Below are 27,426 nucleotides of genomic sequence, written 5' to 3'. Positions count from 1 at the left end.
TCTGGAGTGATGTTAGAAGATGCAATTGACCGGATCAGGTGGATCACAGAGGCCATCCTGAGCAGTACAACAGGAAATTAATCAGGAATCCCCTATGGTTACCGTACCTTATGGGTTTAAACCAATGATGCTTACGAGGGAGAAGTTAGCTTTTCTGGACAATGTCCTTGGTGTACACTTTTCAGATGGAGATTGGCAAGCCAATGGCTAAGAAGGGTGAATCAGAGACTTTCATAGCATTTCCAGAGTATGTCTAGTTTATGACTAAAATGTCTTGCCTTCATCTCATAAAATTATCTGTATGTCCTCACCTGTAAAGATTTTCTATATCAAACATTATTATTTATACAAATAATTATATTTTCTTAAAAAGACTTTTTCGTACAGTAAAATAAGTGGAAACAAACTTAAATTATTCAGAACAACTTTCTAAATATTTGACTAAACAATTTCAGGAAATAGCCATTTAATCCCTCGAAAACAAAATTTGGCTTTGGTTAATTTTTAGAAAATCCTAAGATGAGGAGATGAAGCTAAAAGAAATATATTGAACACTGTGCATTTCAATAAAGAATTTACAGAATAGCTGGAAAAATTAAGGTTAAGTATACAAGGTAATTATAGATTTATTTTTAAAATGAAAAGGCATTTAACAATCCCAAAACTACATCAAATACATTATATTTAGCATCATGAAACTACTTAATTATCTGCACCTATCAGTGAAGCATTTTTTTTCTCATAAATTTGTTCTATGGTGATCTACAGGAAGACATAATTTTAAAATTAGTAAGAATTAGAGTGGATGGTCACCTGGTCCCAACCTTTGGAACATTTGAGAAGCAAGGAACATATAAACTGAACATTAATTTTCTTCTTGCAATGTATACAAGAAATTTTTAAAAGAATTTTCCAGGGTACAGGTATAAAAGGGTATATTCTTTACAGGGAATCATAGTGCTGACAAATGGCTAAGATTTCCATCCAAGAAAAATTTGATGTTTGAACTTAAGAAAATGGAAACTTTCTTTGCTGGACCTCACATAATATTTTCAGTGATGACAGAAAGTCAGGAAAGATGAATGTGGAAACAAAATATTCTTGAACACGTGAAATAAATAGGTAATTTAGATACAGTGGGTGGTGCCAGTATGCTCTGTAGGTGGAGAATAAATCTGGAATCCTAGGACGTCGTCCTAACCAGTGAGGTCTCTCTCACTGATTAACATAAAATGTCTGGGTACTTACTCAGCACTCCTCTAGGCAATAAATGACCTTCAGTTAGATTAAGGGCCGTTTGAACTGAGAGGGATTAGTACATAATTTAATCCATTTGCTAATTAGCGTGATGAATTAGACCATTATCATCTGTTGCTGCGTAGGAGAGGAAGAGGACAAGGCATTTAAGTTTTGATGAGAAGAACATTTATTGAATAGCATTGTCCACTTTAAGAGTGGATTCTCATATATGATCCAAGTATCTTAGTCTATAGACTAAGTTTGATTCATTCCTTTCATTAGTGACAGAGCTACAGCTGTCACTTGAGTATTGGGTGACTTGAGTTCCCTTCCAAGTCGAACACACTGCATGACATGGAAAGAAGGCAAGGAAGAAGGGAATATATCTTGTCCCATCGCTGGTCATTTCAGGGGAGATTTTGGCACTCAGGACAGATCAGGAGCATATTAGACAGGAACAAAAAAACAGGCTTGGTAGCTTAAAAGGAGGAGTCAAGTCTTACCAACTCTGAACACTCACCTCAGCAGTGATGTTTCATTTTTACCCTCTTAGAAAGAATCTGGTATTTCTAAGTATATGCTTTCTAGAGTTTGTGTTTACTATATTTAAGAAACATCATTAGATCAATTCATATTAATGATTACCTGATATTAATCATTATGATTAGAGACTAGTTTAAAAGCATAGATTAATTTTGTTAAAGACTTTTCTTGAGAGATTATATATTAAATGGGTGGTGTACACATTCTTACTAAGAAAGTTTTCTGCTGTTTATATCTTAAATTAATGTAGAATTTCTCCCTTAATTTCTACACAGAAACCGAGTATAGATAAGCCTGTGCAGTCAGCTGTGAATTCATCTAGGCCTACTACCATTTCTTCATCTCCTCTAAAGAATAAAATATGAACTATCTTGTTGAAATTAAGTGCTACTAGATCTATACTTCTAGTAATCCTGTAATATCAATACATGCATGCATACATACATAAGTATTTTTAAAAAGGAAAGGAAATCTGGTTGGAACTGATGCCTTCCCAGTGAGCCTTTGCTGGCTCTTGACAGTTTTCACTCTTTTCTTTAAGGGTCTTCAGATTATCTAGACTTTCTAGAATTAATGCTTATTTTATCGTTTTGACAATTTTTTCTTTCTCAAAGTTAAAACCACATTGGCATTTTGTGAATATGATCATATTTCTCATTTTGACCAATTTTTCTCTAGCATTACAATTCATTAACTTACTGGTAATTAAATAATGATTAAACATATTAATTAAACAAATAATGATTATTTATTTTTGTATTAAGTTTTATTCCTTAAAGCCTCTCTCCATCGTTAACCCCTTTCGTTTGTAAAGCTTTTCTTCCCATTCGAAAAGCCCTTCCTTAGCATCTCACTGGAGGTACGTTCAGGCAGCATCACTTTGGCATCTTGCCAGCATTGTCCTCTTCCCGCCAGTGGGAAGCAACTAACAAGTACACTCTCAGGTATGAACTTAAGTACAGACAAGTCAACAGATCTCGTAGGCATCCAAATGACACGTTAAATGCAAAGCTTTGCTCACCTGCCTTTGTACAGGAGTCTGCTGCTGCTGGGTTTTAATGAAACTTAAAGGCTGAATCAGAGCTGTATTGGTGGGAGGATCTTTGACATGAAATTCTTTTTGATCAATATAATTTGCATTTTGTATTCATTTGAAAAATTGTCCTGTGCATTTGTTCGAATATCGAGAATAGAGAACTGAGTGATTCCTGGGTTTATGTGGGTGATATTGTGGAAATACGAGGTGCTGTGGTATGTATAGCTACTCCCCAAATATGATTGTATTTTACTAGAGATAGAGAACTCACAGTGATGGAACTATTCAGGCTGTAAAACATAGGAACCATCTGCCATAGAATAAGCATATTAGGAAAATGCCACCTGTTCCTATATTAGTCTGGCCCTTACCCCAAAATTTCACATGTACTCATATGTTTGTTTTCCGTGTCTCTGATTGATGCAGCTAGCTAATGCCTAATGAGATTTTTTTGCACATTCCATATGTGAATATCCTATTATCTGATTCAGTTCTGACTTTATTTCCAGTATATGTGAATGTGTTTCTTTACTATTTTTCTATCAGTTTCCTTCCTGGTCAATTGATTATATGGGAAAATATTTTATCCATTCAATATTCAAAAATAGTCTATTAAGTACCCACTATGTGCCAGGCATTTGATCACAACAGTGAAAAACAGAGAAAAAAAATCCTTGCTTTCATGGAGTTTACAAATTCTACCAAAGGAAACAGGAAATAATGAAAATAAGTAAGTAAAATAAATAGCATGCTACGTAGTAGTAAGTGTCAAGGAGAAAAGGCAAGCAGACAAAGAGAGAGGGGAGGGTGTGAACAGGAATTGCGGTTTCAGATAAGGTGGCCATGAAGGTGTCCCATCAAGGAAAATGTAGTAGTTGGGAAGGGGCAAGTCGCATGGCTCTCTGGGGAAGAGTGTGCAGGGCAGTGGGAACAGCCCTTTCAAAGGCCTTGAGAAGGAAGCATGCCCCATGCTCTCCTCCTCATATGAGGAGGCCAACAGGTCTCGAATGAAGCTATGGAGAAAGAGAAAGGGAATATGATTGGAAAGGTAACAAGGAATGGATCACATAGAGCCTTCCAGGCCAACGTAATGACCTTGGCTTTTCCTTTTAAATGAGATGGAAAGCCCGTGGAGCATTTTGAGTAGAGGCGAGACAAAACTGATCAGGACAACTCTGCTTGCTGAGCAGAGAATAGAATCAAGGGAAGCAATGACAGAAGAGACTGTCCTAAGAGTCCAGGCGAGAGATGGCAGTGGCTTGGACAAAGGTGGTAGCAGTGGAGGTCACAGAAGATGCTGAATACAGTGTTCATGTTTACTTTATGGGATTTACTAAGAGATTGGCTGTGTGTTAAAAGGAAAAGATCACTCTAAAGCTTCTGGCCTCAGTGATTAGATAGACTTGCCATTAACTTCCAGAAGAGCATGTTTGAGGGGAAATATGAGGATCTTGGTTTCATTACATGTTAAGTTCCGGTAATGTGATTAGATTGAAAATGCTATAGCTGGTAGAATTTTTTCACTTTTTATGTTAAAACAGAAAACATGATTGAATAATGAAAACTACACATGCTCAATTTTTTAAAAATTGTTTTCTTTGACGCAGTAAAGGATCAATGAGATTTGTGTAATTTTTGTCAAGAATACAAAGTCAACAATGGCTGAGATGAAAATATTTTCCATAAAGTAAAATGATCAAATTTGCAAAAGCTTGGTTAAATGACGTGAATTTCACTCAAACCACAAGGCATTACACTAGAATCTTGCTGAAAATCAAGACAGACTGTCTTAGGAATTCTTTGCCAATAGACAAAATGAATATGGGGTGGTTGATGTGCTGAAGTGGCCAATGAGCATGATTTGATTGACAGATGAGGAAATGTATCCTTACATTTTATCAAACTATGTGGTGTCAGATTTATATCACTGAGGTGGCCATTCATTATGATCATGAACTGTGAGTTCAAAGCACTTGCAATAACTTGCCAAAATTCTTCCTATTCCAGTACTAAATATTTCTCATATTTGTTTGCCTAGAATAACAAGATGCAGGCTTGGTAGTCCTTTCAAGAATGTGAATTTCTTTGGTGTGTCTGAGTTTAGCAATGTTGAATTGTGTGTGTGTGTGTGTGTGTGTGTGTGTGTGTGTGTGTGAGTGAGTGTGTGTTATTCTTAAGACTTTGCCTGTATTTTAACATTTTATTTGGTAAAAACAGCATTATTTTGGCAAGATTTTTAAAGACTTGAAATGGGACAAATTAAAGTATAATGCTTTTTCTTGAGAAATAATTTATTGCTCCATGTTGTTGAATCATACCATTAGTCATGAAACCAAAACCCTATATTTAAAAAGTAACAATCTCATATTCAAAGGATCTCCTTTGAACATTTCAAAGAATCTTAAGCAAATCTTTATGTGACATTAAATTGTACATTTTACCTTGTTATTTTAGATCTATGGGTGGAGTTCATTCTTCAGGCTAAGTGTAGGTATGAAGTGTGAATTTCTGTGTCTTGGTATGCCAATAACTTAGGGCAAGGTTAGTAGAGTGGCTTTTGTGAGAAAAAAAGAGCTGTTTTATCAGACATCAGTTGGAACTTTGCCTTGTTTTGTTTCCCTGAACTGTCCAATCTGCTTCATATATTTGTGTGAAATCCTAAAATGTCTGTGTATCAATAATTTTTAGTTAGCATATTTTTTCCAAACAGACATCCTTGTGAACATCAGCCGTTTCTGAGAACTGGGCCCACGGACCATAGCTACTTTGAGTCTTAGTCTATGTAATAGTTGGGGTAAAGTAAGCTTTAAAGAGAGAACTCACAATACAATGGCTCAAGCAAGACACAAGTTGATTTCTTTCTGAGGCTGCCATCCTGGGTATGTGGGTAGTTGGATGAGCTGGGCCCCATGAAGTCATCCCAAAGTGCAGGCCTCTGTGGCATCTCTGCCAAACTCAACACTTACTCTCCAAGTCTGTCCTTGGCTTCTCTACTTCTAGCTGGTGGAAGGGAAGGGAAAAATGAGTCCAGGGAAGGAGTTTTTGTAGATGGCTTGGGAGTTGCATACATCAGGAAGAACTTTGTCACGAGGCCACACCTCCTTGCAGGAAATTCTAGGAAACATATTCCCTCACTGAGCAGCCATGCACCCAAGAAGAAGAGAAGAATGAGTCTAGAGTCGCAAGCAGCAATATCTACTACAGGCTTAAATAACCAAAGGACAAAATGCCCAGTCCATTATAAATATATTCCAAAAATGAAGCCATGAAATTTGACTTCATTTATTGAAGTCAAAACAAATTTATTTTTATAAACTAATTTCTCTATTTTATATTCTATTTCTCAAATGATTACATTTATAACACAGAACAAAGCCATGGTTAGAATTTCAGTAATTGTACGGAATATCCAAAAGGTACACCCAATACACCCAGAAGCTAAACCAGAGTCACTGCTAAATTTTATATTGTTCTGATTTACCTAACAGATTAGTGAAAATAATTAAAATCTTGCTGCTTTGTAAATTTTAAATCTCAGATTTTGGTTAGAACTCTGAGAGTATTTAAAACTATCTTTACCTACTCTTGTCGGACAATCATTGAGGAGCTAAGAGTGCAGAGAAGGCAGAGAAATGTTCTCCCCACCCCAAGCAAAAGCACAGAAGAACTATTGCTAATCCAAAACTCAGGGAGGAAATTTCACCCCTCCTCCCTTCCCTTTTCTTGGGCTAGTCTGTTTAATTTTAAAAGCAGAATTTTTGCTTTCACAAAGTATACCAGACAGGAATTTGTTCAAATTCCTCAAAACTAAGCCAAGAAAAGTTTCAGAAAGTTCAGACACGCATGGCAGAGTGGAAAGAACGTAGTCTGTGGAGGCGAGCACGGATTCATTGGAATGCCGCTCCAGACATCCACTCTGGGTGAACTCAGAGATGTGTTTAGTCTCATTAAGCCACAGTCTTTTCATTTTTAATGTGAGAGTGATAAGAACGAACTAGCCAGTGTGTTGGTAGAGAATTGAAATAGAGAAAGGTCTGGCGTGTAACAGGATGTTTCTCTCCATCTGCATAATCTGTGACAGTCCTAGGAAGTTCAAGGTTATGACTGTTCTGGGTCTGTGGCCAAGAGTTGTCTGTGGCTTCCATGGGTTGGAGCTGTCTAATGGGGCCCAGGCCACCATCGCTCTGCCCGGAAGCTAATCATACCAAAACATGAGGTTTTTCTCCAAGCAACAAAGAGGGGCTAAGCACCCAAGAATCTCTATAATAGGAGCGGGAAAATGAAGCTGAGACCTTGCCCTGACTTAGAAGTTCATAACAATAATGGCCCCAAACAAGATGCTCATGTCTGTGGGTTGTGGTTAATAATCATGCAACAACATGAACTTCAAACCCAGCCTGTGCTTGGCTCTTCCAGGGACTGAAGGCATCTCAGAGCCCCACCCTTTACCTCAGAAACTGCAGGGAGGAGCCTGGGTTCTCAGAGTCCAAGAAAATGCATCTCATAATAGCACCTGAACTTCCTCCACACAAAAAAAGCCTGATAGGAACAGGGGATTAAGCTTGAGTGGAGGGCAGGATCCAACCCACAGTAGCACTTCCTTGCCATGCGACCTTAGCAAATGGCTTAACTCGCTTTCTGTATCAGTAAAATGGTATTTGTAGTACTAAGGTGTCAGTGAGGATTAAATGAGCCAAGCCTGACCCACACCAATTCATGACAAGTCTCAGCCACTTTAATGAATGTGGTGATATTCTAACGTTTGGGATGCTGAGGTGGAGGACGATGGTGTCCCACCTCCTGCAAATGCCATGTAGACACTGAAGCTACACAAGCAATGGCTCTAAAGTCAAAGCCAGCATCAGGACTGGTATAAAAGAATCACCAGGACAAGGGTAGAGCAGAAGGGAGGCCAAAACAGCTTTGTCAGTGCCTGCACGGCTGGACCTAGAGGGATTTCTTGACATAGAGGGTAAAACAACCCATTGGCCCACATTTCTGAGGACCGACATGGGAGAAGGGTCACATGAGGCCATGAAATGAGCATCTGCAGAGGAAATGGAAGCCAGTGTCTGGAGACAAGCGGAGCCATTGAGCTAGCAATGCGTGATAGATACTGTGGGAAGGGATGTGGGGAATGCAGCACCTCTCAAGGGAGGTGGCTGAGTCTGGCAATGAGGGCCTGGGGCATCCTTAGTCAGCAAAGCAGGTCTGCAGCCTCAGGAGCTCTGGCAGCTGCTGTCGGTCACCAACTGGCCTCAGGCACCATTCATGGAAATTAATCTGGATAGTCCCCTCCTGGAGACCCTCCAGGATGGCAGATGAGCAGACTGGCCGGCTTTCAAAGTCTGCTGACCTCTATAATTGTGGCTCTTCACATGGTCCAACACACTCTTCCCTTTTACATGTGTTTCCTCTTTGAATATTTCCACCAGCCCCTCTCCCTGACCTCTCTCTGCTTTACTTTCCTTTGCCCATTTAATCTACATTTTATGTTTTGTCCAGATTAACATACCTGTGTTTCATCTGCCAGGCAGTGGCCTAGGCACTAGGAATATGGTGGTGACCAACACAGAGTGGCTGCTTTCATGGAGTTTACAATCTACAAAGGGACAAAAAAGATAAACAACTTTAAACTTTAAAACTTGGACAAACTTTTATAAACACTGCATTTTTCCAATAAAATGAGATAAGCAATGGTGCAGAATCTGTGCCTCCCTAAAATTAAAGCTTTGAGATAAAAGGAGACAAGAGGTATTGTTGGACTTGAATTTGTCATGCAAATAAGATTAAACCTTGAATATTAGCCTTTTGATTGTTGTCTCTTTTTGCAGTATGAGGTAGTCAAGAATTCTAGGTCAAAACATAAGGGTTAAAAGGCTGGAAAAATTAAATAGGCCAAATGAAAGAATTGTCTCGCTAAAATGTCTGTGTAGATGATAAAATGTCCTTGTGCCTCTTTAACTTCAATGATTTGTGCTGGATATTTTATAAGCATCCATTAAGCAATAGCAAATTTATTCAAGTATAAGAGAATTATGAAACACAACTATCATAGAAGGTACTTATTTCCTTCCAACCAATAAGTAACCACCAGTGATGAGAAGGCAGAAAGTGACAAGGTTAACCAAATAAGAGAGTTGGATACAACGTTCAACTCCATTTCTTCATGTCCCAATAAGAGACAACATTTGACCTGTCCTCTCATTCCTAATCTTGTTGAATGAATCTAGTACAGAGGTTCATAAAAACTGTCAGGTATATAATGCTGGATTTTGTCAACAAACAATAACAATAATTTTTTCTTTAAAAATTATCCCAGGCGAGGCCGGGTGCGGTGGCTCATGCCTGTAATCCCAGCACTTTGGGGGAGGCCGAGGCAGGCGGATCATGAGGTCAGGAGATCAAGACCAGTCTGGCCAACATGGTGAAACCCCCGTCTCTACTAAAAATACAAAAATTAGCTGGGCATGGTGGCAGGGGCCTGTAGTCCCAGCTACTCAGGAGGCTGAGGCAGGAGAATCACTTGAACCCGGGAGGTGGAGATTGCAGTGAGCTGAGATCCAGCCACTGCACTCTAGCCTGGCAACAGAGCAAGATTCCATCTCAAAAAAAAAAAAAAAAAAATTACTCCAGGCCAGGTGTGGTGGCTCACGCCTGTAGTCCCAGCAATTTGGGTGGCCAAGGTGGGTGGACCGCTTGAGCTCAGGACTCCAAGGCCAGCCTGAGCAACATGGCGAAACCTGGTCTCTACAGGAAACACAAAAATCAGCCAGGCGTGGTAGTGAGTGCCTGTAGTCCCAGCTCCTCATCCGCCTGTAATCCCAGGTGGAGACTGAAGTTAGCCGAGATGGCACCACTGCATTCCATCCTGGGTGATAGAGCCAAACGCTGTCTCAAAACATAACAAAACACACACCAAGGCCTGTCAGGGGGTGGAAGGGAAGGGGAGGGAGAGCATGAGGACAAATACCTAATTCATGTGGGGCTTAAAATTTAGATGATGGGTCGATAGGTGCAGCAAACCACCATGCCACATGCATACCTATGTAACAAACCTGCACATTCTGCACACGTATCCCAGCACTTAAATTTAAAGATAAAATAAAAATAATACCATAATAATAAAATAACAAAAAAGTCATTACATCTGAAATAAATGTACTTAAAATTAAAAAGAAAATTAAAGTACAAAAAAGTTAAAATAAAAATCATTTTAGATGTTTCCTCAGATTTAAACGGAGGTCATTAAAGCTCAAACACCTGACTGCAAAGTGATTTGTAAGACAAACACCTACATACACACTCTACGAAAAGACTTACGAATACCCTGCATTGGTTGATGAACAAGAACAGTGAGTTATACCTTCAGAATAGTGAATTAAATAAAATACTATTAAAGTTTTAAATAATTGCCAATTGCTCCATATTTCAGACGTATTTCTCTGCATGTTAGAGTTTAGCTAGCATTTCCAGGGATGATTTTTCTGTATTCCTCTCAGTCAGGAATAGCCAGTCAGTATTACTCCATCAGCCGCAGCGCAAATGTCTGATTGCTCTCTTGAGGTCGTTAGCCCAGATACTTGCTAGAAAGGTATGATTGCTGGCCAAATGAGCTCTGGCCTGGTGCAGCAGTCTTGCCAATGTGCCTAATGAGAGCGCGGAAAGACATTTTATTCCAGGCATAAGCAGGCCAGATCACAGCTGCCCAAAGCTCTCTGGCTTTGATTAAGTTTGTTGTGCTATTATGTAATGGGGACTTGAACCATATTCCGTGAATGACCATTTTCCTTCCTCCTTCGCCACTGTTTTATTATAAGTATGTTGTCTGTATCTAATGTTGCCTTGCAGTTAGTTGTTAAAATCAAGCAGAAAAAAACAGGCAAATATTAAAATGTAAATAGAAAAAGTTGTTGGTGGGGAAAATGACTTAATAATGCATTATTCTGACGTAGTGTCTTGGGGTCCACCAGGAGAATCGCCCCATCACAATTCAGCCTCCCTTTGTGCTAATGACGGCCTTTTCATCCTGTGCTGTTAGTGAGGCATAAGCCAAATTGTGACCAGGCAGACTAGACCACATGTAAGCAGAGAACCACGTCTTTGTAGACATTAATTTAAAACTCGTTTTAATCAAATATGTTCATTTATCTGTACTATTTTTGATCTATATCTTAAATCAAAACGAAGCTTTTTTGATTTCTGGTTTCTGTTTCTGCTCATAAAGAGCTTGGAAGTTACCAATCCTGTCTTCACAACAAGAAAAATGCTGAGCACACTGGCAGTCAGTAAGTGGAAATCAACAGTGTTTTAAAAGTTAATTGATTACAATTTTCTCACATTCTTCCCTCACCTCTGTACAGTTCTGGTCTACATTGGAAATGCTGGAAAAGTAGGAATATACAGTACAGAGCTTTCTTGGTAGCATAGCTTTTAATACATGAAAAATGACTTTTAATTTTAGTATAACCTTAATAAATCTAAACCAGAATCTGTAGCACATTGGAAAAAAAATCTAAACCAGTTGAACAAATTTCAATTTTAAACATATTTTCAGGCTTTGGAAGCTTACTGAAGAATGCGGATAGCAAATACAGGAAAAATTTTGGGAATATTTTTGTTCATATATGTAAATATGAAGGTACAAGACAGAAAAATTTCCCCATGTATAGCTTCAAATTTTTAGCAGTTAGTTAACATTTTCTGTTCAGTTTTAACCATTAAATTGTAACATTATTACAAATGATATTAGAACACCTCTTTGCTTTTAGTGTTGTATTACAAATATTTAAATTGATGAAATTCAGTGTAAATTTGGCATTTATCATAATACAAATAAGAACTTTAAGCTAATTCCATGCATTATTTGTATTTCATATCTCATGTTTATTTAAAATTACATTTGGTCACTATCACTCAGGTATCTTTCTTCCCTCCCACTTAGATCTAAATTGGATTTTTAAAAATTGAATTTTAATATGCCTTTATAAACAAATGTCAGTTATTTATTTCCAATCCTGGTTGATCTTTTTATTCTGAGATTATTTACTAGTTCATTCAGCCTTCCTATTAAAAATAAATAAATAAATAAATAAATAAATAAATAAATAAATAAATAAATGCTCTTGTAGCTCTTCAGAGGTAGACTGACCAGGTCTACCTTATCGTTAATTTTTGCATTTTCATTTTTATTGAATGTGTGTGATGATGCAGATATGAACTATGTGCATATCTCAGAATAGGAGGAAAAATATCTTAGTACTTTTGCCAAATACTTGGTTCTAATTTTTGGACTATTACAAATTTTTTATGTCATAACTATTATCACCTTAACATTATGCGAAGTTCTAGCCCTTTTGCTTCAATTTCCTTTGAAAAGATTTCTTTCCAATAAATCTTTAAAATATGGGTGACAAAGCTAAAAGACCCTCAGAGGAAACATATTTCTGGTATGACATATTTGGTTACTCTTTGGAACAATTGAAAAGCTTCTAATTAACGTTTCTTTAGCGCCTTAGCGGTGACCAGCAGTATCATCACTGCCCTAGTGGAAGTTGAGGTCCAGGGTATACTGACTCATACAGGTTACCTAGGTAAGAAGTAATGGATGATTGGAATGTTAGGAACTGTAACTGACAGCTAACTGTGGCAAAGTGTAGAGTTTTTTTTTCTTGTCTTTTTTTTTTTTTTTTTTTGAGACAGAGTCTCGCTCTATCCCCCAGGCTGGTGTGCAGTGGTGCGATCTTGGCTCACTGCATCCTCTGCCTCCTAGGTTCAAGCAATTCTCCTGCCTCAGCCTTCTGAGTAGCTGGGATTACAGGTGCATGCCACTATGCCCGGATAATTTTTGTATTTTTAGTAGAGACAAGGTTTCACCGTGTTGGCCAGATTGGTCTTAAGCTCCTGACCTCATGATCCACCCGCCTTGGCCTCCCAAAGTGCTGGGATTACAGGCATGAGCCACTGCGCCCGGCCTTTCTTTTCTTCTTAAGACAATTAATGGAAAATAAATTTCCAAGAAGCTCTTTTGACCTGACATCACTGCTCTTCGAAGGCAGAAGGCTGACTCACAGGCCGAGGGGTATCTGACATAATTTCTTTGCAACCGTTACTCTCAGCCTACCTGGAAATTGCCGAGCGCAGGGGGTGCGGGGAGTGCTGTAGTTGGCGTGTGGACTGAGCGTCCTGGAAACTGTTCTGCTGTAGTACCTACACTTTCCTGCCAATGTCAGCATCCAGCTTGTCAACACTTCTTTTCCATTTGTGAATACTATAGTGAAAGCCTTCACCTCTCCTTTCTTTGAAGTATTTTCTGTTCAGAACTTGGAACTTTAGAAATTTTCTACATTTGAGAAAACATATTTCAACTATGATTCTTTATTACTTATAAAAAATTAACTTAGAAGATATATGTAAACATATGTACGGTTTAAGGTAACAAAGTGATTTTACCAATATGGCAAGATGTGCCAAAAGAGTGCTTAAGTGTAAAAAACAAAGAAACCAAAATCAAAATTAAGGTAGCTCAAAAACATAAAGTTTATAAATATTTTTAAGGCATTTATAATAAAAAAAAAGTCCTTTTCTCAAAAAAAAAAAAAAGTCCTTTTATGTTTGTCCCATGTTCTGGAATAGCAAATAAAAAATGTGGTTTTTGCTTTATTTTGTTTTATTACCTTGGTATGCCACATGGCAAGCCTAAGGCTGGGTGTGTGGAGCACATGAGTTGAGTGTGTGGACAAGTTGTGTTGAAGATTATTATTATAGGCACAATGTTACAGCACAGTCTATCAGGGAAAAATACTTAAGTTTATTTTTTGTGAGGCTGAGCGTGGTGACTTATGCCTGTAATCCCAGCTCCTTGGGAGGCTGAGGCATGAGAATTGGTTGAACCCAGGAGGTGGAGGCTGCAGTAAGCCGAGATTGCACCACTGCACTCCAGCCTGGGTGACAGGGCGAGACTCCATCTCAGAAAAAGAAAAAAACGAAAGGAAGGAAGAAAGAGAGGAAAAAAGAGAAAGAGGGAAAGAAAGGAGGAGAGGAGGGAAGGAAGGAAGGAAGGAAGGAAGAAAGGAAGGGAGGGAGGGAGGGAGGGAGGGGAGAGAGAAAGAAAGAGAAAGAAAGAAAGAAAGAGAGAGAAAGAAAGAAAGAAAGAAAGAAAGAAAGAAAGAAAGAAAGAAAGAAAGAAAAAGAAAGAAGGGAGGGAGGGAGGATGGGAGGGAGAAAACATGGTTTACAGAGGTTTTATTCAGTAGGATGGTAACATCCTCCCAAGTAATTTAATTCTAGCTGGTTTATTGTTTAATAAATCTCTGCAATTCAGGATGCCCCTTTCTTGTTATTGCCAGTCTGCTGATCCACGTGATCTTGTTTCATGTATGTGGATCATCCAGCCACAGTGACAAAGGTTCATTATGTTGAGTCCAGATGTCCACCTTAAGAGTACACATCCCTCGCTGCTGCTTTTTTTTTAATTATGTCACACTAAATACATTTACTTTATGATAACTACTGTTGGGGTACAATTTACTCTTACCACAGAACCAGCTCTCAGTTAAGAAGAAAGTGCTGAGATGGTGTGGGGAAGTTTGGTGAAGAAAAACATTATAGTAAGTTACAGTCAATCTCACTACTGACCGTTGGCTAAAATATTTTTTTTAATGTGTGGCTAAAATCTGCATAAAAGATGGTATATCTGAGTGAAGAGATTATCAGAGGGTGAGAGAAACTGAGAGTTCACCAAAAACAACAACAAAAAATTTCAATATAGATTTTGCCATTAACAAGTGACCTCAAATGCACGTTGTAGCTGAACTGAAGAGGTGGCCACTTTGTTCTTAATCTGGTGGCTGCTGCTTAGATTTCATTGTAGAGGCTACATCTACTGAGCTGTTTTGCAAGTTTGTATTATCTGTCTCATGACCCAGACAGAACCAGAGTCTATCAACATGGATTAAGAATTAGTCTGTTTTCTTCTGTGTTTTTCTATGAATATACTGAATGTCTCATCTTGATTCGGAAGAAAAACCTGAAAGCTTACCCAAAAAAAAAAGAAAAAAACAAAACCCTGTGTGTGGTTTGTCTTGGGACAGTTCAGAAGGCAGTCATTTAATTTCGTTTGGGAACATTTTGCACTATTTATTTCATTCAAAATGTGTTAATTTTTTTCAATTTTAATTAATGTACTTTTGTAATGGCTCATCCTGCAAGCAGAGATAGCCTCCCTTCCCCCAAACTCTAAGATATGCATGTATATAGTCATCTTATTACATAGCAGGAATTTTAAAAAGAAATAAGCTTTTCTTTCCAGTGCCTAGTTGTTAAAACAGCAAAATGATAAAAATTTATGTAATGGTACTATTGAGCTGTCTACTGTGTGGCAAATATTTTATACAAACAAGTGATGTCTTAGGATCTAGGCTTTTAGCCTTCAAAAATCTTTAAAGAAGAATGAAATGTCATTTTTAAGTCTCATCTTTGATCTCAAGTGAAGAGATTCAATTCATTTCAAAAATACTTAATATAAATTATATGCTAGACCCTGTGCTAGGCACTGCAGGGCAAAAGCTGAAGAATCAGGCTGTCAAGTTAGAAAAGTGTTTCTCAATTGGCAATTTTTCCAACAGGGGCCACTGGTCAATGTCTACAAGTATCTTTGGTTGGGGGTTGCAAGGACTGTTGGAATTTAGTGGGTAGAGGTCAGGGATGTGTCTACACATCTTGCAATGCACAGGACAGACCTTCCCATTAAGGCATCATGCACCTGCAGATGTCACTAGTATCAAACTTACATTTTGGGTAGCTTCAGCATGTTCTCTGTTAAACTATTCATCGCTCCCTTTTTTCATTAGTTCTGCAGTTTAATAAGAATATTGCCCTATGGAGCAGTTCTAGCACTTTGGGAGGCCGAGGTGAGTGGATCACCTGAGGTCAGGAGTTTGAGACCAGCTTGGCCAACATGGCAAAACTCTGTCCCTACTAAAAATACAAAAATTAGCCAGGCTTGGTGGCGTGTGCCTGTAGTCCCAGCTACCTGGGGAGGCTGAGGCAGGAGAATCACTTGAATCCCCAGGCATAGGTTGCAAGGTTGCAGTGAGCTGAGATCAAGCCACTGCACTCCAGCCTGGGTGACAGAGCAAGACTCCATCTCAAAAAAAAAAAAAAAAAAAAAAAATAGCTGGAGATTAGGCAAGTTGTATATATGCAAACATAAAAAAAAAAACAAATGAAAACCAATATAGCATAAGCCACCACATCTTGAGCAAGTTGTACTTCTAATTATGCATATGCACATGTGTAAATATCAAACTCTTATTTGGTCACCATTCAGGATTGAATATTTAGTCATTGCAACTGTAGTTGAGCAAATAAGCATCTATTTGGAGTTTAGGATTAGGATAATACACTTCCACAATTAAATCTACTGACTGATGGTAGACAGTTCATTGAGACACAGATACAGCATAGTCATCCATGTGTAGCGGTTGAGTAACATGTAAGTTTCTTTTCCCTTCCAACTGAGGGGGATGCTCAAACTGAGATTTAACAAGGACGAAGTCAATCAGCTTCTCTCTGAAAAGGGTGATGTCTGATCAGAGTCAGCTGGAGGATCAGAAAGTGATTTAGAAAAGTCTGAGGGAAACTGATGATCTTGAGTAACAAAAAAGTTGTCATTTTGTTCACCACAGATGAAAGTCTATTCCCAGACAGTAAAAGAAGCCAGATAATCAGGCCAATTTCATAAACAGTAGATCAGATTGGAAGAGTTAAAGGACCAGATAAGAAAACAAGCACCTATAGCAGGATGACCCGAGTGAAACAAAGGATGATTCACTCACAGGGGCTGCAAGGACTAATTCTGCAGGCTCCTATAGCTTGTTGTGCCTTGCAAGGGACTGAGGCCTGGCAGCATCCAGTGAATGGGCTCTTGCATACCTGGTAAGGAGCTGTCTCAGAAGATAGCGTGTTCCCTATCCCTGGAGGGGTTAAAGTTCAAGAACATTGCTGAGGATCCAAACACTGGGAGAGAGAAAGAAATGAGTGGTCCTAAAATAAGTCCTCTTTGTTCTTTTAAAAATTCTGAGTGTGGGAGTGAAGGTGATTATTCAGACCAAGCCCTTGGGTACTGACTCATTCTTATTCCACTGTCTCAGGCCTACATCGCCAATTCTAACTTCCCAAATTCTGTCACGGTAGATCAGGTATTACCATTGTTACAATAGTACTATAGGTATTTTGTGTTTGGAGAGAGGTTTAGTGGTAGGACCCCAGGTTTGTAGTGTGTTGCTAGTTATCATCACAATTTTATGACCCTCTCACTTGAGAGTGGAGTGACGATGTGGTTATGTAACCTAAGACTAGAAGAAACAAATGAGAGCGCTCCCAAAACACAAATATCTCACCTCTTTTTTCATGGGAAAAGAGTCAGTAGAAGAGGGCAAAGCAGTAAATAAAATCCTAAAGGTAATCAAAACAGATGAGAATAGAATTTTGTTGAGAGCTATAAAAAATGTCCTCTACTGTTCTCAATACAGGCAGTGTGTAGAAAGTTTCAAGGTTAGTATTTATCTTCTAAACATAGACTTGTGGTCTTCTTATTTAATAAATTCAAACCACCAGTGGAAGAGGTCAGAAAGAATGAATGAAATCAGGAGAACTGATTATCATCGGTATCATTGTTGTGATTGCATTTCTTGCACAGCTTTAATTTGTGCTTTGAGAGTTTGGGGTCTGAGAAAGTAGTGCTATTCCAGGAGCTCTCCAGGGATATTTTTGGAACAGGCCTTATTGTTTTCTAAAAAATTAATGCGTTATATTCCCAGATGCTGTTGTAGCATCATTTTTCATTTAACAAAAATATGGTCGTTTAGCCAGAAATTTTAGTTCTATAATTAAAATGGACTAAAAATATTCTGCAGCGCATCTAGAAAAAAATATTTTGTATGTATCAATGTTCTTCCTAGAAATTTTCCATGTTAGATCAAACAGTAGATGAAGACTTTTCTGTGTGTATAGGACGGATTTTTATGTTTATAGATGAGCGTGCAGGTGTTTTAAGAGAATTTTGAAAATTGGCAAAACAAAGTCAATTCACCATAAAATAGTTTCCAAATTATCTGTGCAGTATTAATATTGAGGAAGAATTAATCAAAAAGCAAATATCTGAGAAATGCTTTAGTATGTCTGTAGGCTACAAAATCATTGTTTAATTTATTAACAATCTTTGAGTGCTCCTCAGTGTCTGGTACAGAAATGAAAGATACAGTTGTAACTTCAGAGCGCTCACACCTAGTGAGGGAAACAAACAAGGTAGAGAATTCAGCATGATGAGTGACATGAGATAGGTGAATGAGAGGCTCTCTGGGAGTACTGAGGGCCATTGCCTAGTGTAGCTGTGGGCAGACAGGAGCTGAGCTGGGCAGCCCAGGAGTCTGCCAAGAGGGCCAGAGGGAAGAAGTGCAGGGCCAGCAGGGAGAGTGGGACTATGCAAAAGAAGTTCAGTAGCTACAGTTTCTTTCTCAGGGTCCTCCACTTCCCAAAGAAAATGAAAGGAACATCCATTTGATTTCTGTCGGTTTAAATATTGGTCAACCATTGGAAAATCGTTTTTGAAAAGTGATTTCTTTTGCTATATTTGGCAAATCCGGGAGTAGAAAAGTGATGAGGAAGGGCCATCTTAGTCCATTGCCTTTGCCTTTGTAACCGTTACTTCTTCGCAGCCTTTCTACTCAGTGTAGTTCACATACAGGAAACATTTCTTTCCGTAGTCAGCATCTTCCTGGGGAGTGTTTTGGTTATATTTTCACAAATGTCTCACCTCTTTGTATCAACAAACCCTTCTCTTTGAGCTGTACTGTGGGTTTCTGTTTCTTTCCTTTTTTCCTTTGTCCAATTAGAAAAAAAAAATGGAGTAGAAGTTTCAAGGCTACTTGTTAAATGTGCTCTTTTTTACTTAACTCCAAATGACATCTTGCTTGTAGATGTAATTAAGAAAGATCTGGACAGGGAGAGGGAGGATAATTTTCAATGTTCCTCTCAAATTTAATCTTATAGTGACACGCTCCATATTTTACATGAAAATGCTCAGTTAATACAGCTATTAAACTTTAATAGTAGATAATAATGGATTTCTGTAGCCACTTTTTGGTTTTCATTCAAAAACATAGAGGAAAATAAGGGATATAAATTATAAATTATTTGTTTAATGTTAAAAATATGTTTCATATTCAGTGCACATAAGCAAAGGTATTGTCCAGTGTTAGTACCTATGAATCATTAATAAAAACAGTTGCTTCTGTTTGCTGTTGACATTTTATGTGTGTGTTGTTCCTCTCCGAACCTTTTTCTTAAAAGTCAACTTTTAAGAAATAATGTGCAAACGAAAGGAACCATTTTATAGTTAATTGGTTTTATGTTTAAAGATGATCAATATACAATAAACTTAGCCATTGTAATCCCTCAGAAAAACATTAACTGTATTTAAGGATGATAAAAGAAAATAATCTCTTTTTAATAATTGTACATATTTATGGGGTACCTGTGATATTTTGTTTTATGGATAAAATGTATAATTATCAAATCAAGATATTTAGGATATCCATCACCTGAAGCATTTATCATTTCTATGTGTTGGGAACATTTCAAGGCCTCTCTGCTAGCTATTTTGAAATATACAATACATTGTTGTTAACTATAATCACCCTCATCTGCCATGGAACATTAGAACTTATTCCTTCTATCTAACTCTATGTTTGTACCCATTAATAATTTCTTTTTAAAGCCCCAGTCTCAATCAAGAGAAAATATAAATAGCATGGTAAAGAAAAAAATTTATGATCTGATGATATGGGTTCAATTTCTGGTTCTATCACTTTCCACCTTGGAGACCTTCATTAACCAGTGACCTTCACTTTTCCTTCCTATAAGATGGTATTGATAACATCTGCCCTCATCCCCACTTCGCCATCTGCCTAGCTAACAAGACAGAGATTTCCTTAGCATGTTGTGTTAAAGAGGCTTAGAAACTCAACATGCTTTACAAATACCAGCTGTATGACAAGGAGTTACAGTACCAATGTACAAAATATGATTTTTAAAATGAAAGGCAGGACATTTATGAAGTTATGTTCTATATAAAGTATATTAGCACACATTAATGCATAATAGACAATAGGAATACGCTTTGCTTCTTTCTCTTAGCTTTTCTTTCCAGCCTCTTTTTCTCTCTTGTCATCAAGTCTGCAGCTGGACTTGCCTTCTGTTCTGCATGCCTTGGTGTTCACTGATGCTCTGATTCTGCTTTCTCATGCGCAGGCTCAAAGAAACAGTGAGGCTGCCCCAACTTGTGAAACTCTCTTCTTAGTTTGGATACTTGGTCATATGCACATTCTAGTTTAAATCTCTGTGTAATTAAAACATATATGAGTGGAGATTGGTTTTATATTCTGTAATAATAAAACTTATTTATAGAAGTAGAATTTATTGAGGTACAAATGTTTACCAGTTTTATGAATAACAACATATATTTATTTTATAAACAACTTCAATGGTATATGTTTGTGTGTTTTCTCACAAAAGCATATTGAGCAATTATTTTCAATTTTATAATCAATGATACCTGAAATATCTTAAGAACCTGCCCTATGATTTACAAGAATTAAGTCATTAAATCCTCCCAACACTATAAAGTCTGTGTTATTTCCCATTTTACAGATGGAGAAACTAACTACAGAAAGGCTATTAAAGAGGCATGATATCATCACAGTTGGTTGTGTGGGGCTTTGTACCAGAATGACTGAGTTAATTCCAGTTCCCTTAATTATTATCTTTGCATCCTCAGACAAGTCACTTTATCTTTATATGCTTTAGTTTCCCCGTCTGTAAAACATCTTATAGTGTTGTTAGGATTAAACATATCTTTTCTCTACGTGGCATTTTGGGTTCTCTTAACCAATGTTAAAAAATCTGTCTGCATATTTTTAACTTTCCTTTCTTTCCATTACTAGAAGTACTTTCTATGAGGTAATTCTCCCAGAAAATACAAAGTCCTATTTGGTGATTCACTGCCTTACATTTTGGTGTTCGGTAACACCGTGGAATCCAAAGACAAGCTCCATCATATTAACTGTGGAGCCTGAGATACTTTACTCTCCCTATGAGAAAGTGATTTCAAATGAAACCCAGTTCTCCCATTTATTTCATTTTGGTTAAAACTCTAGCAGGTTCATTTCAGCTTATTGAATGTGTTAGGCTCCAAGTGGCAAGCTTAAATGGTACATATCCTTTTTTTAATTATACCTGTACATACTCGGTTTGACTGTTTATTCCCTTTTCCACATTATTAGTTGCATTTAACAGCTAAAGGTATAATATCAAATTATTTTATTGTTAGATATTGAAATTACCCTGGCTTGAAGTCAGAAACAACTTTATTAAAATTTTAATAGAACAGTAAAATGTGTTGCATGTGATTCTAATCAATTTTTGAAGAGCTTTTGTCGTTGAGAAAATGAGTATGATAAATATTGATTGTTTTTCTGGAAAATGCTTTCTTATTTCAAAAGTCAACTGTGACTCAGTCTGTCCTCCTCTGTCATGACAGGAACCAGTATATTCACCGTCTATGAGGCTGCCTCTCAGGAAGGCTGGGTGTTCCTCATGTACAGAGCAATTGACAGCTTTCCCCGTTGGCGTTCCTACTTCTATTTCATCACTCTCATTTTCTTCCTCGCCTGGCTTGTGAAGGTACTGCGAAGAATTGTACTAGGAAAGTCTATGTTCTGTGATAGTTCTGCAGATCTTTTGTTTGGTTTTGGTTGCCCTCTGCTTTGTCATTCTTAGAGTTTGGTAAATGTGATTTGTGATTTTTTTCAGAACGTGTTTATTGCTGTTATCATTGAAACATTTGCAGAAATCAGAGTACAATTTCAACAAATGTGGGGATCAAGAAGCAGCACTACCTCAACAGCCACCACCCAGGTACGGTATCAGCAAGAGGATGTTATAACCCATTTGAGCATGCACGTGTCTCACCCTCACCGTCAGTGGACCTTGGGGAAGCTCTTGCATGTCGGGCTTCAACAGTCTGACTCAGGAAGCTGTTTAAAAATACAGGTGCAGGCCAGGCACAGTGGGTCATGCTTGTAATTCCAGCACTTTGGGAGTCTGAGGGAGAGGGATTGCTTGAGCCCAGGAGTTTGAGACCAGCCTAGGTAATGTAGCAAGACCCGGTATCTACAAAAAATTTTTAAAAATTAGCCAAGAGTAGTGGCATGAGCTTGTAGTCCCAGCTACTCAGGAGGCTGAGATGGGAGGATCACTTGAGCCCAGGAGGTCAAAGGTGCAGTGAGCTGCAATCACAATAATGCACCCCAGCCTGGGTGACAGAGCAAGACCCTATCCCCCCAAAAACATAAAAGAAAATAAAATAAAACAGGTTCAAAGGCCCAAACCCAGAACAATCAAATCAGAGCTTCTAGGCAGTGGGTAATGACACCTATATTTTGTAACAGCTCCATGTGTGGTTTTGATACAAAACCAAGATCGTCAACCACATTTATTACATACCTTTGATTCTGATATCACAAATCCTCAAATGGCTTGCGGATAAAATGCAACCACTATGGAATTTCTCACTTTTATGAGTATTTATTCATGTACTTGCAAACCTATGTAATGTCTATGTGTAGGATTAGAATTTTGTAATGGAAAATATATTTCATTCAGAACAAACCACAGTACGATAAACTATGAAAAAGATCCCTCAAACCCAAATGCATGTTTGTGATTTTTTTTAAAGAATCCGTATATAATCAGAAGGATTCCCATAAGTTCCCATAAGACAGTATTGTTTCCATAAATCCATAAGGCTCCTGAGAATTTGAAGGTGGGCTACAGATTTGCTAAAAGCAGCAGAGCAGTTACCACGTAAGAGGGCAATTCAGATCCAATGCCTTTGTTTTTATTTTTGGTTTTGTTTCATGTGTGTGTTTTCGTGGTGTTAAAAAAAGGAAGGGCAGGTTTGTTATCTTCTTCTAGTGTGAATCTTTATAAAAGAGAGAGAAAATATAAATTCCAGAATCAGGAATAAAGTGATATAATGCCTTGTAACTATTATAATATTAAATTCTATAGGATATTCAACAACTTTGTAAACACTTACAAAAACTGTTAAGACAAAGATATCTATCAAGGAGCCGAGGTGTACAAATTTTACTTTTGAAAACCCTCAAGTTGAACTTTTAATAATTATATGTTAAAATGCAATTAAACACACTAATTTGGGAAAAGTCTGATGGTGTTGAGGCATCTTTATGATGCTGTAAAAGTCTGAATTGTCCAGTCAATTCATTATAGATGAAATAGTGTCAGTCGTATTCAATTTTGACAAACAACTGTTCAAACTTCCATGAAAGGTTTTTTGAATATGCTATCCAGGTTATATCAGAAATGCCATGTAGAAAAGCCTTCAAGAAATCAACCATAGCAAGTCTTCGCCTCCTCTCTCCTCTCTTTTTGCAAACTGTGAGAGATCAAGTTCCCGGTTGTTTCCGAGGTGGCAGCCTCTAGAAGGACATGTTTTCAGTTATGACTTTGAGACCTAAATGGAATATGGAACTATGATCTCAGCCCTTAACTCACATACAGTGTTCCTGGAGATGACCTAAAATTCCTTTAAAACTGTAGTATGTTTATGGAGTAACTCTCAAGTATAAAATCACAGCTGGAAAACATAGTGTTTGGAAGCACCACCAAGTCAGCCAATGGTTCTAATAGAAAGGGAAATGTGAAGAGACTTGGAACAAAGTTGTACAAAATCATTTTGATGCAAAATTGTACTTAATCAAGAGGAATAAGTTGGTAATTCAGAGGTAATGCGTCTAGATATTCAGCAGTGGTAATCATACAGAGAATTGTGAAAAACCTTCATTAAGAAAAATGCTAGAGCTGAGGACCTCGTTGCTAAGCAACCAAAGCTCCTGCTGTCGGCCTCTGGGTGAGACACCACTCAGGCAGCCTAGCAACGGGCTTCAGGCCCCGCCCACCCTGGCTAGCCACTTCCAAGTGGGCCCTCTGATGCTTTTATGTGTAGAGAAGGGAGAGACATAATTTGCCATGATGCTATTACGTTTGTAAAATATGACCAAATTCTGTGAACAGGGACTTCTCATTCACTGGTTTAAAACCCTAAATCGCAAGTTACTAATTTGAAGGAAATAAAATAAAGATGATTACTGTAATGCACACAGCTTTTCAAACATGGAAATACATTCTTGCCTTTCTCTAGCATATGGAAAATTTGCAGTTGTTAAATATAGGCTATTCTCATCAGAGGACTAAAGGGTCCTGGGCTTGTTGGACTTGTTGATGTCTAAGTCTGCAGACTTCCCGTAACAGCCATGTGTATAGAAAATATGTGTGTGTGTGTGTATATATATATATATATATATATATATATATATGCACATTTTCAGAACAAAGAAGGGGCTTTCTGTTATATTAGGCAGCTCCCTAGGAATTGGCTCTGATAGGAACCATTTCAAGGGAGGCGAAAGGAAATCTGTGATGAGAACTGTTTCTTTAAAATAACAAAGCAATATTTTTTAATTGAATGGTCACCACCAAATGCCTCCAAGACACAGCATAGGAACAAATTACAGAGACATTAATGCCAAGGGTCTTTAGGAGACCATAATATAACGTGTAACTGGAAAACAGAAGGAAAATGACGTAGAAAATTTCAAATTACTAAGCATTGACTCTGCCTGAACTCTGAGAGGCTTGTGATTTCATACCTGCCTGATTCTTAGACATGGGTAACTATTGCCTTGTGCTCAGCTGTGGATTGGGTTGAAGGATAAGTGATTCATACACCCATGATATAATACCCCACTGTGTTAATCCACTATAGGGTTACCCAGCCCACAACTTTTTAGTGATGTCCCATCACTGGATGTTGGGATGTGCGGATGAGCTGGAAGACGAAACACTGATTACCGTATCTCACTAACCCAGACCTTTACTCCCATTATTTAGATGCTTTACTTCAGATATCTGTTAGCAGTCCCATGGTCCTCTGATCTAGACTAGCTCATGATGGAGATGAGCTTATCCCAACTTTGCCTTGAGTAGAACTCAAAGAACTGCTAAACTTTAGAGCCACACAAGGCTACTTTTCTGTTAAAATGGTAAGAGACAGAAAGCAGGCTTCTGACAGTCAATACATATCTAACTTTTATAAATGAATCATAGTCCAATAGGTTCATATTGAAGGTTTGGTAAATAATTAAATATTCTGATTGTACAAAGACAGCAATCATTTCTGGATCTGTTATTATCTCTGATTGAGCACTCTTGCTGACATGTGTTTTCTGAATTAATATCCCCAATTAAGAGAGAAGACTGATAAAGGTAGAATTGGTGTGGGAAGAATGGGCACTTTGGAGTTTTTCTCCTTTGGATTTCCATCGACATTCTTAGAATATGGGTTATACAATGCCTAAAGCAACTTATGCATAAATGTTCAGTGCTGGGTTAAAAAGTAGAAAAAAAATGGATGAAAAGACACATGATCCAAACTGGAAAGAATTTCTCCTCCAAAGAGAAAGCTATGTATAACTTAATGCTCAAAGACAATACTTTAGCAAAAATGTGTTTACTGTGTTCCAAGACCATGTATTTCCTCATGAATATACATCATTAAAATATGTGAAAAAACCATTCGATTAATGCATTTCAGGGAAGGGTGCTTCTAGCATGGTGTAATAATGAGTGCCTCCTTATAAAAAACCATAATAATAGAATAATGCAATCATCATAAGAAGCCATAAATGAGAATTAAATTTGGTGAGGTTGCATCATTGAATATATTATTTTGTAATGAAATCAAGCCAGGTATCCACTTTCACTATTTTCTGTCATAGTGACTATTAGCTATTTTTTGAAAAACCATGAATTTTCAAAGAATCCAAAGAGCATGCAAATTGCAAAGTAAATTTTAGATGTTCTCTGCATTACTGTGTAAGTGGATGTGTGTGTGCCTGTCTTGAGTTTGGAATTCTAATTCAGCTGCTAGTGATTCTCCATTACCAAGATTCTTTCTCTTACCACTATCCATTAGATAACCTGTTGTTCGTGTTGTTGTTGATGATGATGATATTATGCCTATAATGGAACAATCCCAGAAGCATTTTTAACTACTTTACAAACCAACCGACCAGTTATAAAACTCTAGCAGTTGCAAATGGACAGGCCTGAGAGAATTCTCAAAGTTGAAATCTCCATGCGCTTCCAAATGATTGTGCTAAGAGGAGAGTGCCATGGAAATTCATTTGTGTTATTGGTGATATTCTACTAATTCAGAACATCTTACAATCACTCCCATATATTGAGAACTGCACTAGTCTAATGGCTTTACAACTTGTCTTATTTAATCTTCACAATAATACTGTGAAGTGGGCACTATTAATGTCTCCACTTTGCATGTAAAAAATGACAATGATTGGAAAGTTAATTATCTAACCCAATATTATATAACTGGCTAGTGGTAAAACTGGGACTCAAAACCAGGTTGCTCAGCTGCAAGAGCCTTTTTATTCAGCATGAGATGCTACCTCCTTTCAATTTAGCCATTACAAGCCCTGCTGTCAACATGCTGTCTTTGTTCTGGCCCCATGTTAACTTTTCTTTTCTTAAAAATGACAGTACTTATTGCTGGCTGAAAGGGACATTCGCATGCATTGTTGCCAAGAGTATGAATTAAAACATCTTTTCCAGAAAACCGTTTGGCAATATGTATCCAAAAGCAAAACATATATACTATCTGACCAAGAAAGTCCGCTTTTAGAAATGTATCCTAAGAAAAATTGGGGGCAGTAGCCAAGGACATATGTTTGAGAATGTTTATGAGGCATTATGGCAATTTTTTAAAAATAGAAACAATCTTAATCTCTAGCAATAAGTTATCGATGATAAATTATGAAATTGGAATAAATGCAAACCATTAAAATAAGCATTGAACTTTATTGATGTGAAGATATGCTGATGACATATTAGTACAAAAAAAGATCCCATGTTTGTGTGTGGGATGCAGGGGTGTGTGTGTGTGTGTGTGTGTGTGTGTAAAATACCTGGAATGTTAACTCTCAAATGTTAGTGGTGGTGTCTCTGGGGAATGGGTTTAAACTGTTTCTTTTGCAACTCATCCTCATTTTCTAAGCCTTTAATAGTAAAATATTTAATTATAGAATGAGAAAGGAAAATTACATCAGTAAAATTAAAAAAAAAATTAATGGACATTCTAACAGAAACCACATGTACTAGTTAAGTTACATTCAGTTGCAAGGGACAAAAAAGCCCAAAATAAGTTGCTTAGGTGAGGTTTGCAATGAAGAATCCCATTCTCTCTCATAAGCAGTTGGAGGTGCTCATTCCGAGTGGTATGGTCGTCTATGTTGCCACGTATCCAGACACCTTCCTTCCTGTTCCACTTTGCACAGCCTCCATTACCACAGTCACCTTGTAGACTGGCATGGCTGCTGTAGCTCTAACCCTCATATCCATATTCCAGAGAACAGGAAGAAGAAGGAAATACAGGAAAAGAGGGTTTC

General features: G+C 37.7%; 1 protein-coding gene across 6 annotated transcripts in view; it reads left to right on the top strand.

Annotated features, from left to right (window-relative positions):
• NALCN (sodium leak channel, non-selective) overlaps nt 1-27,426 on the top strand; it is a 358,797-nt gene that overhangs the window by 95,013 nt on the left and 236,358 nt on the right. For all 6 annotated transcript variants that reach the window (XM_032151251.1, XM_032151250.1, XM_032151248.1 and 3 more), the window contains 2 exons: nt 21,420-21,562; nt 21,692-21,796. In XM_032151251.1, the coding sequence (XP_032007142.1) occupies nt 21,420-21,562; nt 21,692-21,796 (248 nt within the window). The remainder of the gene's footprint in view (nt 1-21,419; nt 21,563-21,691; nt 21,797-27,426) is intronic.

This window comes from Hylobates moloch, unplaced genomic scaffold (assembly GCF_009828535.3).
Source record: "Hylobates moloch isolate HMO894 unplaced genomic scaffold, HMol_V3 SCAFFOLD_4, whole genome shotgun sequence".
NCBI classification, from domain to species: domain Eukaryota; kingdom Metazoa; phylum Chordata; class Mammalia; order Primates; family Hylobatidae; genus Hylobates; species Hylobates moloch.
Note: the sequence above shows the minus strand (reverse complement) of the source record. Positions and strands in the feature narration are given on the sequence as shown.